The 15,802-nt window shown below is 42.6% G+C and overlaps 4 protein-coding genes across 8 annotated transcripts; 3 read left to right on the top strand and 1 right to left on the bottom strand.

Moving 5' to 3' along the window:
- The first annotated feature begins 447 nt into the window (after positions 1 to 447).
- On the top strand, positions 448 to 1,509 carry LOC105275011 (40S ribosomal protein S21). Of its 2 annotated transcripts, none has more exons than XM_011331589.3 (4): positions 448 to 547; positions 641 to 699; positions 1,053 to 1,188; positions 1,393 to 1,509. In XM_011331589.3, the coding sequence occupies exons 2-4, from the start codon at positions 650 to 652 to the stop codon at positions 1,456 to 1,458; spliced, it is 252 nt and encodes an 83-aa protein (XP_011329891.1). In that variant the 5' UTR covers positions 448 to 547; positions 641 to 649; the 3' UTR covers positions 1,459 to 1,509. The 2 variants fall into 2 exon arrangements, with proteins under 2 accessions (XP_011329891.1, XP_011329892.1); XM_011331590.3 differs by having other exon boundaries at positions 533 to 551.
- Positions 1,510 to 1,704: 195 nt separating this feature from the next.
- LOC105275012 (TBC1 domain family member 9) lies at positions 1,705 to 10,271 on the bottom strand. 3 transcript variants are annotated; one of them, XM_011331592.3, is made up of 18 exons: positions 9,999 to 10,271; positions 8,939 to 9,105; positions 8,298 to 8,480; positions 8,129 to 8,225; positions 7,851 to 8,040; positions 7,638 to 7,714; positions 7,461 to 7,517; positions 7,179 to 7,383; positions 6,892 to 7,094; positions 6,527 to 6,813; positions 6,245 to 6,448; positions 5,703 to 6,034; positions 5,383 to 5,538; positions 4,877 to 5,251; positions 4,506 to 4,671; positions 4,095 to 4,430; positions 3,879 to 4,000; positions 1,705 to 3,793 (listed from the first exon to the last, which is right to left on the bottom strand). In XM_011331592.3, exons 1-18 carry the CDS (start codon positions 10,040 to 10,042, stop codon positions 3,575 to 3,577), a joined length of 3,420 nt encoding a protein of 1,139 aa, XP_011329894.1. In that variant the 5' UTR covers positions 10,043 to 10,271; the 3' UTR covers positions 1,705 to 3,574. The 3 variants fall into 3 exon arrangements, with proteins under 3 accessions (XP_011329894.1, XP_011329896.1, XP_011329895.1); XM_011331593.3 differs by having other exon boundaries at positions 3,575 to 3,793; positions 8,307 to 8,480; XM_011331594.3 differs by lacking the exons at positions 7,851 to 8,040; positions 8,129 to 8,225; positions 8,298 to 8,480.
- Positions 10,272 to 10,447: 176 nt separating this feature from the next.
- On the top strand, positions 10,448 to 13,302 carry LOC105275013 (protein KBP homolog). Its single transcript, XM_011331595.3, has 2 exons — positions 10,448 to 10,746; positions 10,843 to 13,302. The coding sequence occupies exon 2, from the start codon at positions 11,031 to 11,033 to the stop codon at positions 12,807 to 12,809; it is 1,779 nt and encodes a 592-aa protein (XP_011329897.1). The 5' UTR covers positions 10,448 to 10,746; positions 10,843 to 11,030; the 3' UTR covers positions 12,810 to 13,302.
- A 125-nt stretch (positions 13,303 to 13,427) lies between these two features.
- On the top strand, positions 13,428 to 15,602 carry LOC105275014 (acyl carrier protein, mitochondrial). Of its 2 annotated transcripts, none has more exons than XM_011331596.3 (3): positions 13,428 to 13,713; positions 14,529 to 14,654; positions 15,260 to 15,602. In XM_011331596.3, exons 1-3 carry the CDS (start codon positions 13,546 to 13,548, stop codon positions 15,437 to 15,439), a joined length of 474 nt encoding a protein of 157 aa, XP_011329898.1. In that variant the 5' UTR covers positions 13,428 to 13,545; the 3' UTR covers positions 15,440 to 15,602. The 2 variants fall into 2 exon arrangements, with proteins under 2 accessions (XP_011329898.1, XP_011329899.1); XM_011331597.3 differs by lacking the exon at positions 14,529 to 14,654 and adding an exon at positions 14,362 to 14,484 and having other exon boundaries at positions 13,431 to 13,713.
- The last annotated feature ends 200 nt before the right edge of the window (positions 15,603 to 15,802 follow it).

The raw sequence follows: 15,802 nt of genomic DNA, 5'->3' as shown, positions 1-15,802 counted from the left end.
ATACGTCTTCCCGATATGTCGGTAATTGTCAAGTCTGTCGGTGGTGTCGCTAGCGGACGGTCGCTGTTACGAGAGCTAGTGAAACAATAGTTCACTAGCAATTCCAGGATCGCCTTAATTTATTTTACCGTACTTTAAACTTTGTGCTAATTTGTAATTGCTCCTTCTTCGCTGTTATTTAATGCAACCGGCTTAGCCAGATGTCGTTGCCAGGGTTTCCTTTTTTTTTATTTATAAAATATAATAATGTGAAATTTCTCCGGGAAGGAATTACCTCATACGAGTCTTGACTAGACTCTCGTTTTGTTTTTGTGAAAAGATTGTCTAACAGAATTGGCGCAACGCATCTCTATTCTATTTATTATTTCTAAAGAAAAGATTTCATTGACGCGCGATTGTTTTTGACGGGTCGGTTTTGAACGGCTAGGGATTTAGCAGGTTCTCATGATGGCAAGCCGCAACAATATTTCCGCATATGGTTCTCATGGAGCATATCCGGTGCACTCTTTTCGTTCCGTGGCTATTTTAAGAGACAGGCACAGTGATCGTAAGTGAGAAGTATTTTCGAAATAATCAACACGATTGAGTTTATCCCAAGCCAGTTAAGTTACTGATCATTCACTTTGTGATATTGTTGCAGCTATAAAAAATGGAGAACGATCTGGGAACTCTGGTCGACTTGTACATCCCAAGGAAATGGTAAGACGCACACGTGGGGTTTACGGAGTGATTACAAAGTTTATAATAAAAATAAGGAAAATCTCGTGTTAGAGCATCACATCGAACCGAAATCTCTTTTGGTCGGCGATATTTAGACCCGATGCTAGCGTGCGCAATAAATTAACAACGATGTAATATGTAGTCTGTAATGAAGTTAGGTTAAAAATTGTCAAGTTACGTGGAGCACAAAATACGTGTCTGTCTCTCGTAATTGCACTATCTGATATTATTACAACAAAGTATGCATTCGTGAAAAAATCAAAAGAATTACAATAAAGAATGTGAAACGTGGTCAAGCTTAAGAGATAAACGTGACATCGATTCTGTTACAGCTCGGCGAGCAACCGCATCATCCATGCTAAGGATCATGCTTCCATTCAGTTGACTCTGGCCGATGTCGATCCTGAAACCGGACGCATGACCGATACCCACAAAATGTATGCCATCTGTGGAGCCATCCGTCGCATGGTAGGCATTATTTATTTCTATATACATAAATGTATGAATTATTTGTAGGACTTATCACTAGTATTTCCTCAACGCAGGATGTTATGTTTATTTGCGCAAATGTAATATTAAATTATAGCTTTTAACGCGTCATGAAATTATAATACAAAAGTATATTACAATAGTTGTTTCGTGCAACAAAACTCATGACAAATCTATTCGCAGGGCGAATCTGACGACTGTTTAGTGCGGTTAACGAAGAAGGATGGACTCCTACCGAAGAACTTTTAACTTAAATTATGTGACATATTTTTATTTGCAATAAATTTGGAAAAACGTCAATTCTGCATTCTGTCATTTTTTGACAACCCTGTAATATAATTCTGATTATAATCCGATTTGGCTTTCGACCTGAAGTTACGTTTCTTGTTGTTTCTGATATTCGATCTGACCGCAAAAGCCTCATGACTCTGCTTGTGGGGTCTCTTACGACGCATACTGTATACATGACATTTATTATATATTTTATACATACAATTATAAGTATGAAATATATTTATATACACATATAATACATTGATGTATAATAAGATTCGTCTACACAGGTCCGATGCCATGTACATATATAGTACCGCTCGCGCATCACGCTCATAAAATTATGCTCGTGAAAAAAAATACTAGTTATATAAAAATAAAAATTATCGCTAAGGTATGTATATAATTGCGTTGTGCCATATACAAATAGAAATTGGCCGTTCTCGATGAATCGTGATCGATTAGACTCCGATCGATTAAATTCTATATGTATGTATCAATACTTTTATCCAGAAGGGGACGAAGTTGTTCAGCGCTTTATCACGGATTATCGAATATTTCACGAAATCCTTTTAAGAAAGAGAGGCTAATGTGTTTAGATAATCTTATGTACGATACAATTTCCTACGATTATGGTTGTTCCTAAAGCTGTTTTTTTCAGATTACTTCGTTTTATGTTATCTTGTGTATACATAAGTTGGAAGTTGAATAGACCGAAAAAGCTTTTGTATTATAGAGACTTCAAGAACATTTTTCTTTCTCTCGTTAATCTGTTTTCTTTCCATCGAATGAGAGTTTTCTGGCTTATACACTGGATATAATTGCACAGAGAATCATAACTTCTAATATTTTTACAAATGAATTATTGGAAGGCAACAATCGAGGGTCGGGTAATACTGCATATCAAAATTACGGTATGTTATCTCGTTTGAGTACACATACAGATTGATTTATTTTTACGTATATTAAGTTGATTGAATAAAGTAAATTTTATTAATTCTATGCTTCTTTCTGCTTAAAAAAAAAGCTTAAAAAGTTCATGCAAATTTTAATGTTGCAATTATGATTTATAAGAGAAAATCTTCTGCATGTTTACTTGCGCTCATTTGAGATAACATGCTTGAGATTACTATTATTCATATCGAGGTATTTTCTTTTTGCTAGAATTTGCCATGGATATAAGCAAAGGTTTGCAATATGAAATTGTTTCTGAAGAAAGAGTAAATTTTCTCCTCACTACTTCGCTAGGTCCGCAACGTTGTGTTATAATTTTTTACATGGATGCACCGCTCTAAGCAAGTTTTAAACCTTCAATTTCATATTCAAGAGTTTCGTTTGTCTCTTAATAATAATTAAGCAAGTAATACTTAAAAAATATGTCAATGCTTGATAATATTTATATGCAATAACAATGTTTAACGATATAAAGCAAGCTTAGAATGTAACGAGCCTATAGACATATGTTCAATACTTATCACTACACACGTTCCTCGTTATCGTTTTGATATAATTTTCCCGAGATAACAGTGTGTCTGGAAAACGTTTCACTGTATGGTACTTCCATATAAGTCCTTAGGAATATTTATGCGTCGCGTCAATTTATTAATTGTATGAAAATTCTCGCGTAGATAATCTTAAAGTACTGGAACTGCTTGCAAAATTTTACCCTGAGTATTTATCTCGCCGACGCGCACACTTTCCAGACACACGATTATTAAGATAGGCCAATATTAATATTAAACATATGCCGCGATGTCAGAAAATTTTCAAAAATGAATGGAAAACAGTTATTATTATGATATGAAATAAATCGTATCGTTAGGACGCGAATCGCGTGTACTAAAATAATAATTGCACGTATATATATATATATATATATATACACACACACACACACACACGCGCGCGCGCGCGATTGTATGCACCGTATGATGAATTATTTTTGCAATATATCTTCTCAAATAAAGATATGATTAATACAGCAATGTATGAATACCCTGAAATAATTTTCCGTCCACTTTTCCGTCAATCTATCTATAGCCGTTTATAGGAAAAAAGTGTTGCTATTCTCTTACACGTTAATCACCGCGTGTCATCCGTTCAGAGTCGGTGTGTCCGACAGGGAATGGACTCGATTGAACCTTCGATTCTTCAGCGTCGTCATAGCTTCCATCAGATTGGCCCGCTTGCTGAAGAAGTCCACTATCGCCTGGCCGGTCAAGGCGGACGCCAGAAACTGCTCGACGGTTATCGACCAGTCGGGATCGGCGGACGACGTTATGCTCGGTGGGTTTCCGTTACGGTCGGGTGACTGCGGAATACACACATCAAATAAATAAATTATCAACCGCGATAAGGAGCAAAAATAAATCGCCGATGCGATAGGGAATATCTACCCTCTCGACAACCGAGGAGGCCTGTTGAGCCGCGGAAGCAGCCAGAAGCAAGCTGTCTTCCGATTCCTCTCTCTCCACATAGAACTTCTTGCCGACGTCTCCCAGTTGCAGCAGGAGGGTACCTACGGTTTCCGCTCGTGTTATTTTACTCGTTCACGTCAATCGGACGCCGTTACGACGAGCTTTGCAAGCGCACGGGACGACGAAGTAACTCACCTATGGAGGCGATACAATGATACGTCTCCTGTTCCTCGGGCTGCGCGGGGAACATGTCGTAGAGGGTCTTCCACAACGCTATGAAATGTCCCTGAGACATTTTTGGCACGGTTTTGAGGTCAAGCGGACTGTCCTTCGACGCGATCATCGAGCGCAGGCTGCCCATGCTCTGGATCTCCCACGATTGGTCACCCTGCTGGCTGTTGAGGCTCGTGGATCGCGACAGGGTGCCCGCGGTAGGTTCCTCCGCCACGCTGACCGGCATCTCCAGCGAGGCCACGCTCTGCTCCATGCTGTCGAAGAAATCCGTAGCTTCCGCTGCCATCTCGGCACCGTCTGAGCAATTACGTAAATTCGTAAATTATAAGAGTGCCGTGTGTAGAATTTTTCATACGTATTATGAATATTTACCCGCGGAATGCGTCGGTGACTCGAAGTCAGCAGGCGTGAGAAGCGGCGGTAGGTGCAACGTGTACAACAGCTTCAGTCGTTGCGTCAAGTCGGCTGTCGCTGTCATTCCTATGGCTTGCACCAGCTCCCGGAAGTTCAGCAGCCCGTCACGATTGCGGTCCATCAGCTAAGCAGGAAAATTACTTTTAAGTAACTGCCTATTAACTTTAATTTAATTATTCTCATCATATTTGCTCGTGATCGAGTATTATAAATATAAAAAATATAATGAACAATTTTTGGATTAACCATGATTTTAGATCATGAAACTTTAATTTATAAACTTGAATTCATAAGCTTGAAGAAAAAAAAGACTAAATGATCGAGCTTACGCGGAATAATCGCGCGGAAAGAGATTCAGCTTGGGTGCACTTTCCCCACGGGGACAGGCCACCGAATAGTATCCTGAACAAGTCGAAATCCACTTTGTACGCTTCGTACGGCGGCTGAGTCGGATCGTAGCGATCGGGCTCGGATTTCCGTTGACTCATCAGCTCTTCCCTCACCAGGCTCAACAATTCCTGCAATTCCTCCATTTTCATGTAGTTATCCACAATGACGCTTCGGATGACGTTCTTTTCGATTCCATCCTCGAGGCTCTGGACCACTCTCAATCTGTGCTTCAGCCGCAATCTCTCTATCCATCCAATCGTCAGGGATCCGTACCTCGAGTACGCTTCGTAGATTAATGTCTGGACAGATATACTCTGCAATAGAAACATATATTTTATATTTAATAATTTAATTATTTAATTATTTAATAATTAAATTTTTAATTTAATAATTTAATTTTAATAATTTTATAATTTTATATTTAATAATTTTATTATATTTTTACCCTATTGGGTGATGTACTGTCAACCGGTCGTGGAAATATCGGGCCCTCATCGTTGTAAACGCCACCAAGATAGTCCGTCAACAGCTGCATAGCTTCCCCATCGTCGCGGCAGTTGAGCAACTTGTCTTGATTCCACTCCAGCACTGTCAATGCTATCTGATAGAAGAATAAACGTTTTACTATTTTACTTTAGCTACTTCAGATCACAAAGTAGCGGATTAACTTCTCTTGTGATTAAATTAGATCTTAAAAAGTTTGAGATTTAAGTTAACAGATTTGTCAAATTAAATTTCGTCGAATGAAACGGAGGCTTTTACTACCTGAAAAATCACTTTCGCTCCATCGTAGAAGAAACAGTCCATGATGTTCACGGCACTGCAGGTCGGCATTACGCTTAGGAATATAGTCAGGAACCAAGACAGCGAGATAACTTTAATTAAGCCGAGCTCCTGTAACTTGGCGTGTAAAATTGGCAAATGCTCGGCAGCGAGCTCCTCCAACAGACCTTGATCAACGAGGGCGCCGACTACTCGCCGATCATAGTAATCAGGTAATAACGATTCGCAAACGTTACATAACTGCCAGAATGCTGATTCCTCCGAGCAGTAGATTAGTAAAACTGAAGCTACTATATTCATCGCCTGACAATAACCTGCAAGAAAACCCTCAGAATGTGTATAAATAAATTTTTAATTAAATTTTATTTTACTTTTTAATTAAATTTTATTTTATTTTTAACTTAAATTCATCATTAATTTAAATTTAATTATAATTATAAATTTATCGCAATTAAGAAATATGCAGATCCTAAAAGTTTAGGATTATTATGTTACAGATGAACGGAAAAAAATATTGAGCTTACCGATTTGAGGATTTCGCCACGCGTAAGCGGAGAGTACCCTCCGCAGCGCGCTGATTCCAGTATCGGATTGGAAAGCTGGATGTTCCGGTAACGATCTGTGCAAATCCCTTTCAATCTCTTCGTTCGCTTGACACGATTTACCAAGGGATTGCTCGACCAGCGACCTATATAAATCTGGATTCATTGCCTTCTCATTTAAGGCGCCTGCGAGTGATCATTAAAGTATTAGAGTTCGGTGTTGCAATTTCGTGTATATCCTGAACGATTTTTATTATACATTACCGGAGAAGGTAAGCCAAATTTCGCTCCTGAGAGCCTGCGGAATTCCCTGAATGACGAGTTTCGCCGTCTCCGTAGTCCTGTACATCGTGAGACCCCTCCCGTACTCCGCGAAGTGAAGTTCCCACTGCTTCTCCTTCGCCTCCTGCTTCAGCGCGGCCTCGGGGCTCAGCGTGGTCTTGAACAGCGTCATCAACGGTGGCTGCGGCCTCCATTCCGTACACTTCACTTCCTCGCAGTTGCTGATGCCGCTGCTCGACGAATTCGGGGAACACACGCCGTCCCTGGCTCTGCATCGAAATAACAAGCTTACGACACTCGACTAATTTTTTTTACGCTGCATCGAGAAATATCGAGGTGAATCGTACATGTAATTAAGCTTGGATCTCGCCAGGAGCTCGGAAATTTTTTGCACGACGAAGTCCCTGTCGTGTATCTGCGCGAACAGGAACGACGAGCGCGCGGTGGTGACCAGTATGGACTTGTCCGCGCCCGCGTTGGACTGATTCTCCGCCGACTCGACGAGCGTCACCTCTCTGAGCGGCACAACCAAGCTGACTTGTCTCCTGACCTGGATCACGGACACGCGTGAAGCGTCAAGTGGAGGTTGCAATGATTTTACGTACCTGGATACCTATCATAGTAAGATAATTACCCTACTGTCAAAGCAGAGATAATTCTGTGATAGATATATCTTCCCCCAGACGTATCTTTTGTTGTACGGAGTCCACAACGTTGCATCGACGCTACCGTCCAGCTTCTCATTGCCCGGCAATCTGAATTGAAGCCTGTACGCTTCCGAGTGCGCTCGCGCATCGAGATCCCTCTTCAAGAAAGATGGCTTCTTAGGCACATTTTTGCTAAACAAGGCTCTACATTAGTCCCGATTTTCCAACGATACCAATTTTCGCAAGTTAAATTTATTATTCTAATGTACCTTAATTTATTCAATAGGTCTCTATCTTCATTGAATCCACTTTTTTCATCAATAAGCCTAAGGAAAAAAAGGTAAAAAACGGATAATCGATATAACAAAATATTAAATGATAGAATATGCAAAGATAAATGTTTAAAAATATTTTTCGAATATTATATTCTTGAATAACCAAAATACCTTTTCATCGCAATATTGATCAGTTGTTCCATCAACGAATACGTTTCTGATTTATGTAGAAACATAGAAAAATAATGCTGCAACAGACAGAAAGTCGAATGTGAGGAATAATCGATTGCCGCGTGAATCATATCGTAACGAAGTAGATAATGCAGAGGAAAGCATGATGTGCACTGCTCGAGATACGTTTTATAAATGCGTTTGATCGTATACCTCTTTATTGTCGCGCGTTACAACACGTATACTGTCCGGAACTAGGAGGGAGTTAGTTTTGCTTAATTCGACGATGTCTGTCCACCTTACGGTTAATTTTGTCTCTCTCGCTAGTATATAGGCATAAAAACACATGTGATTTACGGATAAGTAGAGCCATCCTTGTCTGGGTAATCGAGATTTCCAATAACTAAAAGAGAGATGCAACGTTTTATGATTTATTCTAAATCGATTCGATATATCCTGTGCTTATATATTTTTATGAAAAATTTCAAGACCTGCAGGAATAATAATTGACCAATTTATCCTCTTTGGGAATATTGAACAATTGGTGGAACTTGAAAGACACAGTTTTGAAAGATTCCGGGTCCTCCTCTGTAAACAATATTTAATGTTCAGTTCGTGTTCGGTAAATTCTAAACGAGTCACCGAAAATAAACGATCGACCGATTCTACCGTCCGCAAATTGAGAATCCGGGATGCTGTTCGCTATTATGGATTGGATTTTGCAGCAAACGAATTCCGTAATCTCCTCCTCGGTATCGAACGACGTGAGAGTGGTCATTAGATTCGAATGCAGCCATTCCCAATCTTGCAAGATCTCCTCGTGAGTTAAGGAACATGCCACTTCTAGGAGTTTCCAATTAAAAAAGGGAGCATGTTGAAAATTCACGCTATTTATTATATAAACCAGACTCCTGCTTCGTTATTAATTTGCTTAAATGTTAATTGCGTAAAAAATTAAATGTAGAATACTGAATATGCGTTCCCCTAGCTAGTATTCCTCGCGTCACTGTCGTTTGTTTATACTAATGCGAGCCGCTATCAGTTATTGTGCTACTATCACTGCTACTAAACCAATAAAAAATTCGATACACACGTATCGCCTTTCGGTCTACGTCTTTTTAAATGGGTCACGAGTTTAAATGTGCAAACTGATATATATATATAACGAAACTGAACAATTTGACTTGAATCGTATTGTGTGTAAAAATATACATGGACGAGCTATCTAAAAAATTTTATATCAATTTTTCTTACGACATTAATTGCAGTTAAATATTTTTTTCGATTGTGTAATACATTACCCCAATAAACCTCCGACGACGGCGTCTGATGAAGAATTCTGAAGGGTGGTGGTTTAGTGTCAAAAACGCTGTCCAACGTGCCGACCAGTATGGAAGTGAGACCTTTAGCTTTTCCATGTCCTTTGCGACGTTGTAAAACAAAATATACAGTTTCCTGCTCAGTAATCCTGCGTCAAAAAGTAGAATTGCAATTATTACTCGCGGTCGTCACTTATCGTAAAATCAATTCTTAGAACTCTTAGAATTATGTAACAAAGAGCTTTGTCTTCCTTCTAGCAAATAAGTGAAATAGAAATTAAGATAGAACACATCTCTGATCTCTTAATCAATACGTAATACACGTAGAATGATAATCGAAATAAAAATTCAGAAATTAAGAAATGAGTGATATATTATTATACCTATAAATGTAAATAAGAATTATAAATAAAAAAACTTTAATGAATATTGGTCATCGTTAATTATCGTTATCAGGATATTTATTTAAGAGTTGCATCGTTATCAGTTGCTATTAATACTTGTCACTACTATCAGCTCCTTTTGACAATGTACATTTGGCGGTAGGATATATGCCAATTAGAATAAACCATCCCGGCGTGACGTGTCGCGCGTGACGATTTCGACATCACTATCCGACTTATCAAGAGGCACGAGCAGATATCCGCGTTAAAAATGATGCGAGCGAACGCACGCTTTTACACCGCCGCTGTTTCACGGCCATTATCTATGTGGCTCACGCGGTGGGGAAAAAAAACACACCGCGATTTTGTCACCCGCGTTAACGCCGATGATACTCTCCCCCTTATCGCGACACAGCGACACCGCGCATTCGTCCGGCAATAAACACCGAGCAATTAACGCGTTGCCGAATTCCGGTGCGATAAAGGCCGATAACTTTAACGGCGAGCTCGAGTTCCGCAGCGGGAAAGCCCGCGTCAGCTGTCTCCGACACGATGTAAACATTCGGAGCGGCCGTCTCGCCGACGTTCCGCTCGCACGCTCCGTTCCCGCGCGGGTCTCGCGGACCTCGCGGCGAGCGGGCTCAAAGAGCGATCTTTACCAGAACGCATTGGCGAGCAACACCTCCTGTGGCTTCACCCACATATCGACCACCGTTGTCGACGAGGTACATATGGCACTGACAGGTCGACGACGTGCCGCTGCGCGTGCACGATTCTGCCGAGGAGATCGCCTTCCGCCCCGACGACGATACGGCGGCGAAAAAGATGCACGCAAGACAGATAAACACGGATGAGCGCGAGCTGGCGAGCACGACTGATCGACTCTCCACTCTCCCCCGTCAGCGCGTAATTGTTGATCAGCTGCGCCGTCAGCTGCCACTCGCGAGCGACCGCGTGCTTGCCGAGATGCGCGAATGTCCCTAGGCGGTGATCGATCGATAAGACCGACGTATCGATGATCGCGATGCTGCGACTCCGTTTGAAATCCGGAGGACTCGGACCGGTCTATTCGTAGTCCGTTTTTACATTAAACTCATCGTAAATATGACCTTAAGGTAGTTTTATCGATTAGACAATCGTATTAATATTTAAAAAGTATATTTGAGACCATCTCGTTATAAGAATCGACTACGAATATATTCTGGGTTTCCGGCTACGGTTCAGTTGATGTTTCAAATGCTTTGGAAGTCGTTTCGATCATAACACCAATGGATAAACGTCGGATAATCACAAGAGTTAATAAATTTTGCGACAAACAAATTTTGCAACGACAAGTGTTTTATTAACGATGACATCATCGTTGCGGCGATTTTACGCTTTGAACGCCGCTCGCTGCAAGTGAGACAGGTACGAGTAGAACTCGACGAGGTTATGCGCGACAACCATCACTCGCTTGTCGTCAGTTTTTATTAACATTTGTTAACAAATACCTTTTGTTGATAGGTGCTGACTCAGTAACGCACTACACGGTTGTAGTTATTATTACCTGCTTGTTGCTGCTGATCTGCTTGACTTGAAACATTTCTAACGAAAAGCTTTACATGAGAGCTCCTGTCAAAAAGGATCAGGTATTTGCAAGAGAGCGAAAGAAATCTAGGTTGACGTTAAGTGACAAGTAACTTAGCCGCAAGATGGAACAATGCGAAACGACGGACACGCGAGCGTGGGTGAAGGAAAGATACCAGGAGGTTCAGAGACTGACGAACAAGCGCGAGACTAGTCCGAGCGAGTTGCACGAGGGCAGGTGCATGGCTGTGAAGATTTTAACGGAGATACTGGAAGCGCTGACCAAGGATGCCCTCTGCAACACGATGGCCGCGATAACTCACCTGAACATAGGCATCTTGCAGTCGGACATGCAGGAGCCGCAGCTGGCCAAGGAGAACTTCAGGAGGTGCATCGGTCTGCTGAGCGCGAGCGAATCGACGCCCGAGGGTATCCTGCCGGCGATAAGCGCCAACAATCAAATAGGCATCGTTCACGCGCAGCAGGGGGCATACGGCAAGGCCAAAGACTTCCTGGAGCAGGCTGAAAATCTGTACATCAAGTTTACGGAGGACGTGCAGCTCGAGCCGGTCAACATGGTGACCATCATGGGCATCGAGGAGATCGAGGGGGACCTGTGCGCGAGGAGTGTCCTGGAGAAGCTGCACACGTTGACCCTGTACTACCTGGCGCAGGTGTGCCGCGAGCTGGACGACAAGCAGAGCTTTGCGCTCTACTGCCACAGGACGTTGAGCAAGCAGCTGAGCCTGAACAGCATTACCCGGGACCTGGACCACGTCGAGTGGGCGCTGAACGCCGCGACGATATCGCAGTACTTCATAGAGCACGACAGGTTCCCGCAGGCGAGGCATCACCTGGCCGCCGCCTCCTGCATACTGCAGAGGTACTGGGAGTCCCTGCAGGCGAAGGGCGGCAGGGAAACGAGCGAGAGCGTTGCCGCGGAGTACGAGACGTACGATCACAGATCGGCGGACGTCGCCAGGTGCTGGGCGAAGTACGGCATTGCGTTGCTCAGCGCGTCCAGGGAGAGGCTGCTGCAGAGGGCGGAACAGGAGGATCAATGCTCGGAGAACGCGAAAGATCAGGAGGTTCAGAGCGTGCAGGAAGCTGCAGACCCGAGATTCGTGGACCTAGAACCGGAGCTGGAGCCGTTCGCCGGCGAGATCACGGATCAGTATCTGTTGGACTTCAACGACGCCAGGCCGGTGTTCCTGAACGTGCGCAAGTGGCTGGACAAGGCGAAGGCCTACTACACCTTCGAGAACCACGCGTCGGACTACGCGCACATCGCCCAGGACGTCTCCCAGGCGTACAAGTACCTGGCGTTCTTCGAGGAGAACGAGGACAGGCAGGCGAGGATGCACAAGCGGCGAGCGGACACCCTCGAGGAAATCGTGCAGGGATTGAGCCCGCGTTTCTATCGCGCCCTCTGCAGGGACATCTGGATCGAGCTGGCGGAGACGTATTCCGAGATGCTCGACATAAAGATCGACCGTCTGCAGGCGTCGAACGAGAAGCCGACCGCGCAGACGATAGAGAAGATCGAGCGCCTGGCGTTGAAGAGCGTGCAGCATTACACGTCGTACTTGGAATCCGTGGAGGGTGGCAAGTCCAGCGGCAACGAGGTCGGATCCTTGCCGGACGATCAGCTGTTCCAGGCGTTGTACTCTCACTTCCACATAGGCCGGCTGTACAACAAGATCATAACTGCGGACGTGCAGAAGAAGATGGAGAATATGCAGAACAGCATCAACGCTTATAGTTTTATCGTTCAGTATTACGACGAGCACCCCGAGAGGCAGGAGCAATTGAAGAAGTACGAGTTCATAGAATTGTCCAAGGAATTTGTCAGTCTGCTGCCGCTTACGTTGGACAGATTGAAGCAGCAGCAGATGAAAGAGTAATCTCGAAGAAGGATCATTAATTTCGCTTCTTCAACCACGTGCTTCTCGTCTCGAGGAATCGTGAAAAAAATATTACACCCGCTTCTGCTTCGTAGCAATCTCCGAATAAAAACGACTGCACGATCCAGAAATCTTGCAAAAAAATTATTTCAAATGTATATTTCATCAAATATACATTGATCAATAAATCTACTGATTTGTAATCACATATCATTCATCATGCTATGTTTGATTATTGCAAACGAAGTGATAAATAAAGTATGATTATTTATATATTCGTAACGCGCACGAAAATCAGATTTAGGATGCTTTGAACGAATTGTTACCGTCGACAAATAATCACGAGCGTATCGACGATGTTGTATATGTTACTAAATAATTTGTAATTACTTCCGTAATGCCTCTCGCCCTCCAACATTAAACTTTATCGCAAAACATTCCTGCGCTATGATTGTATATTTATAAAAACATTAAATCTACTTATTAAGTCTTATATTATTTTAAATTCTCATTGTAGGGAGAACCCGCTTTACAGAACGCGCGCTTTTTCTTCTCGCTGCCTCTCGGTTAACAACAATTCGTCGCGCTAGATGTCGTCACGTGCTCCGCACTCGCCTCTCAATTTACGCGGCGGAGAGCCTCGCACTTCGCACATTGACAAGCACACACAAGTACATACATCGGTAGCTCGTAGTCGTCGTTGCCGTTGCTCCTCGTTCGTACATCGTGAGTGAAAATGGCGTCCCTGGCGTGTGCACGGTTATTGGCGAGGAACACCGGCAGTCTCAGGAACTCGCTGGGCGGTCGGCTGTGCCGCGCGAGCGGCGTGGTCGCGCATCGGATGCAATGCGGCGAGCAGAAACTGTCGCATTGCGCCGCGCGGACCGCGCTCGTCGTGCCGCAGGTAACGAACATCGTCGTCACCATCGTCGCCGTCGTCACCCACGGCGAGTGTCGTCGTCGTCGTGGTACGATGGAGCAAACTTCGACGCGCAACAGCCGCACGTAGCGCGTTCTGAAAAAATACATGCATTATGTAACTGAGCTGACGAGCTTACGCGCGCAACTGTGCGAGACAACGAGCTCGTCGCGACGAGCACGCCGAGCTTGCTGAGCTTGCGATCGGCTGGCTCGAGCAAGTTCGATCAGTGTACTTGCTTTCTGCTGCGCTTTCTAATATCTTTGATGTTTGGTAGAGAATGTCTTCTTTGTTGAAGCTCTCAAAACACACAATAGGACGTGTAGAGCAAGGACAATTGAAAGAAAGCGCAGAGTGAACGTGACACGTGCGGTTGTACACTTGAATTTTACAGAATATTTTACAGAAAACTAGACGGAGAAGTTTTAATCATTGCTGTGCGATTAATTAGCTATTATCATATATTTACAGTAATTGGAGTAAAATTTTGTTATGAAACTCTGTGACATAATATTAACACAAATCAGACTAAAAATGCTGAATCAGATTGAAAATCTAATAGTATCGCAGTCTAAACGTTTTATTTTTCCAAAAAGAAGATATTAAAATACAAAACTTGCTTGACAAATGCAGGTGAAGCGAGCATGCAATCGTGGGTATTGTGAGGATGTTAAACAAAAACCAGAAACGATTAAGGATATCGAGCGGCGCGTGTTGAAGGCTGTGACGGCTTATAATGAAACCACCGCAGAGAAGGTTATTTCATAAATATATATATTTTTGTGGGAAACATTTTGCAGGGCTTAAGGGAGCCACGTGTCAAGCAGGTGCGCCACTACAGCCATAAGCTTCCGCTATCCCTTGACCTAATCAGTCAGCGGGTGCTCTTGGTTCTCAAACTTTATGACAAAATTGAAACCACTAAGGTACTTATCAAAGAGTTGATACTTTGAGCAAGTTTTTACCAAGATGATTCTGTGAGCCGTAGTGTCTTGTAACGAGCATTAAAAAATCCCTGTTTGACGTAGCTTGTAATGGTTGTGAAAAAAATAATACAAGTGGAATCGTGCATCGATCCCTGAAACATCAAAATTAATAGTTGATAATTGTTTCTGTTCGCACGAGAGATGAGTCTTGTAACAACTCCTCTGTGGCTTTGCCAGAATGTCTTGTTAGTTTTTTAGATGAAGAATATTTGTATTTTTATATCGGTTAACACCTTGCTTGATCGTGGCGTCTGCATATACTCTGACATGTGGATGCAAATTTTTATTATTAAAATAATTTTAAAATAAATTAAAATAAAATATTATCAAAATAAATTTTTATTATTAAAAAAAGCTGTTTTATCCTATCTTTATCTGTATTCAGTTCAAATCTAAATAGTCGAATTTCTTTGGCTAAATAAAATATTTGGGTTAATTAAATTCTGCTGAATTTTGTCAGCTCTAACATGTCAGTTGTGCAGGAGGCCCATGTACTCGCAGTACCGAATTTGATTTTAACAATATGCATCTATTATCTTCCTCAGCTGACCCTGGAGTCGCACTTCATGGAAGACCTCGGCCTGGACTCCCTGGACCACGTTGAAATCATCATGGCGATAGAAGACGAGTTCGGTTTCGAAATTCCAGATATGGACGCTGAACGGTTACTTAGGCCCAGAGATATAGTGCGTTACGTCGCGGATAAGGAGGATGTGTACGAATAACGCGCCCGCGATTATTTATATCTTGTGCGTATCTTAGTCAACATCCGTCGTTGTTTCTACGGGGAATAACGAGCCACAGCGTCTTACTTTTGCTGCCGCCACTGTTTCTTCTGTATATAGGTCTATCATCATTATATGAATAAAAAGTAAGCCAATTGTTAAGTCGAATTTCTATATCGCACCCCGTATAATATACCCCAAAGAATTGTAAACTAAGAAATATATATATAGTTTTATCACATCTCGACGCTCACGAATCTTCCATCTTGAACTCGTAAAATGAGGACTTTCGCCGTTTCTAGGTTTTTACATTTTTTCCTTTATTTTATTGCACGCGCAGACACACGTATCTACCACTTTGAA

This window comes from Ooceraea biroi, chromosome 8, assembly GCF_003672135.1.
Source record: "Ooceraea biroi isolate clonal line C1 chromosome 8, Obir_v5.4, whole genome shotgun sequence".
Taxonomy (NCBI): Eukaryota; Metazoa; Arthropoda; class Insecta; order Hymenoptera; family Formicidae; genus Ooceraea; species Ooceraea biroi.
Note: the sequence above shows the minus strand (reverse complement) of the source record. Positions and strands in the feature narration are given on the sequence as shown.

Bases quoted from the DNA above. Each gene is read 5' to 3' on its own strand.
- LOC105275014 (XM_011331596.3), top strand. From the start codon at position 13,546: ATGGCGTCCCTGGCGTGTGCACGGTTATTGGCGAGGAACACCGGCAGT. The intron at 13,714-14,528 runs GTAACGAACATC...AACATTTTGCAG, and splicing joins CCGCGCTCGTCGTGCCGCAG to GGCTTAAGGGAGCCACGTGT. The intron at 14,655-15,259 runs GTACTTATCAAA...TATCTTCCTCAG, and splicing joins ACAAAATTGAAACCACTAAG to CTGACCCTGGAGTCGCACTT.
- LOC105275011 (XM_011331589.3), top strand. From the start codon at position 650: ATGGAGAACGATCTGGGAACTCTGGTCGACTTGTACATCCCAAGGAAA. The intron at 700-1,052 runs GTAAGACGCACA...ATTCTGTTACAG, and splicing joins TTGTACATCCCAAGGAAATG to CTCGGCGAGCAACCGCATCA. The intron at 1,189-1,392 runs GTAGGCATTATT...ATCTATTCGCAG, and splicing joins GTGGAGCCATCCGTCGCATG to GGCGAATCTGACGACTGTTT.
- LOC105275012 (XM_011331592.3), bottom strand. From the start codon at position 10,042: ATGTGGGTGAAGCCACAGGAGGTGTTGCTCGCCAATGCGTTCTG. The intron at 8,226-8,297 runs GTCGATCGTTTA...TATTGTTTACAG, and splicing joins ATTTGCGGACGGTAGAATCG to AGGAGGACCCGGAATCTTTC. The intron at 4,431-4,505 runs GTAAATATTCAT...GTAATTGCTCAG, and splicing joins GTCACCGACGCATTCCGCGG to ACGGTGCCGAGATGGCAGCG.
- LOC105275013 (XM_011331595.3), top strand. From the start codon at position 11,031: ATGGAACAATGCGAAACGACGGACACGCGAGCGTGGGTGAAGGAAAGA.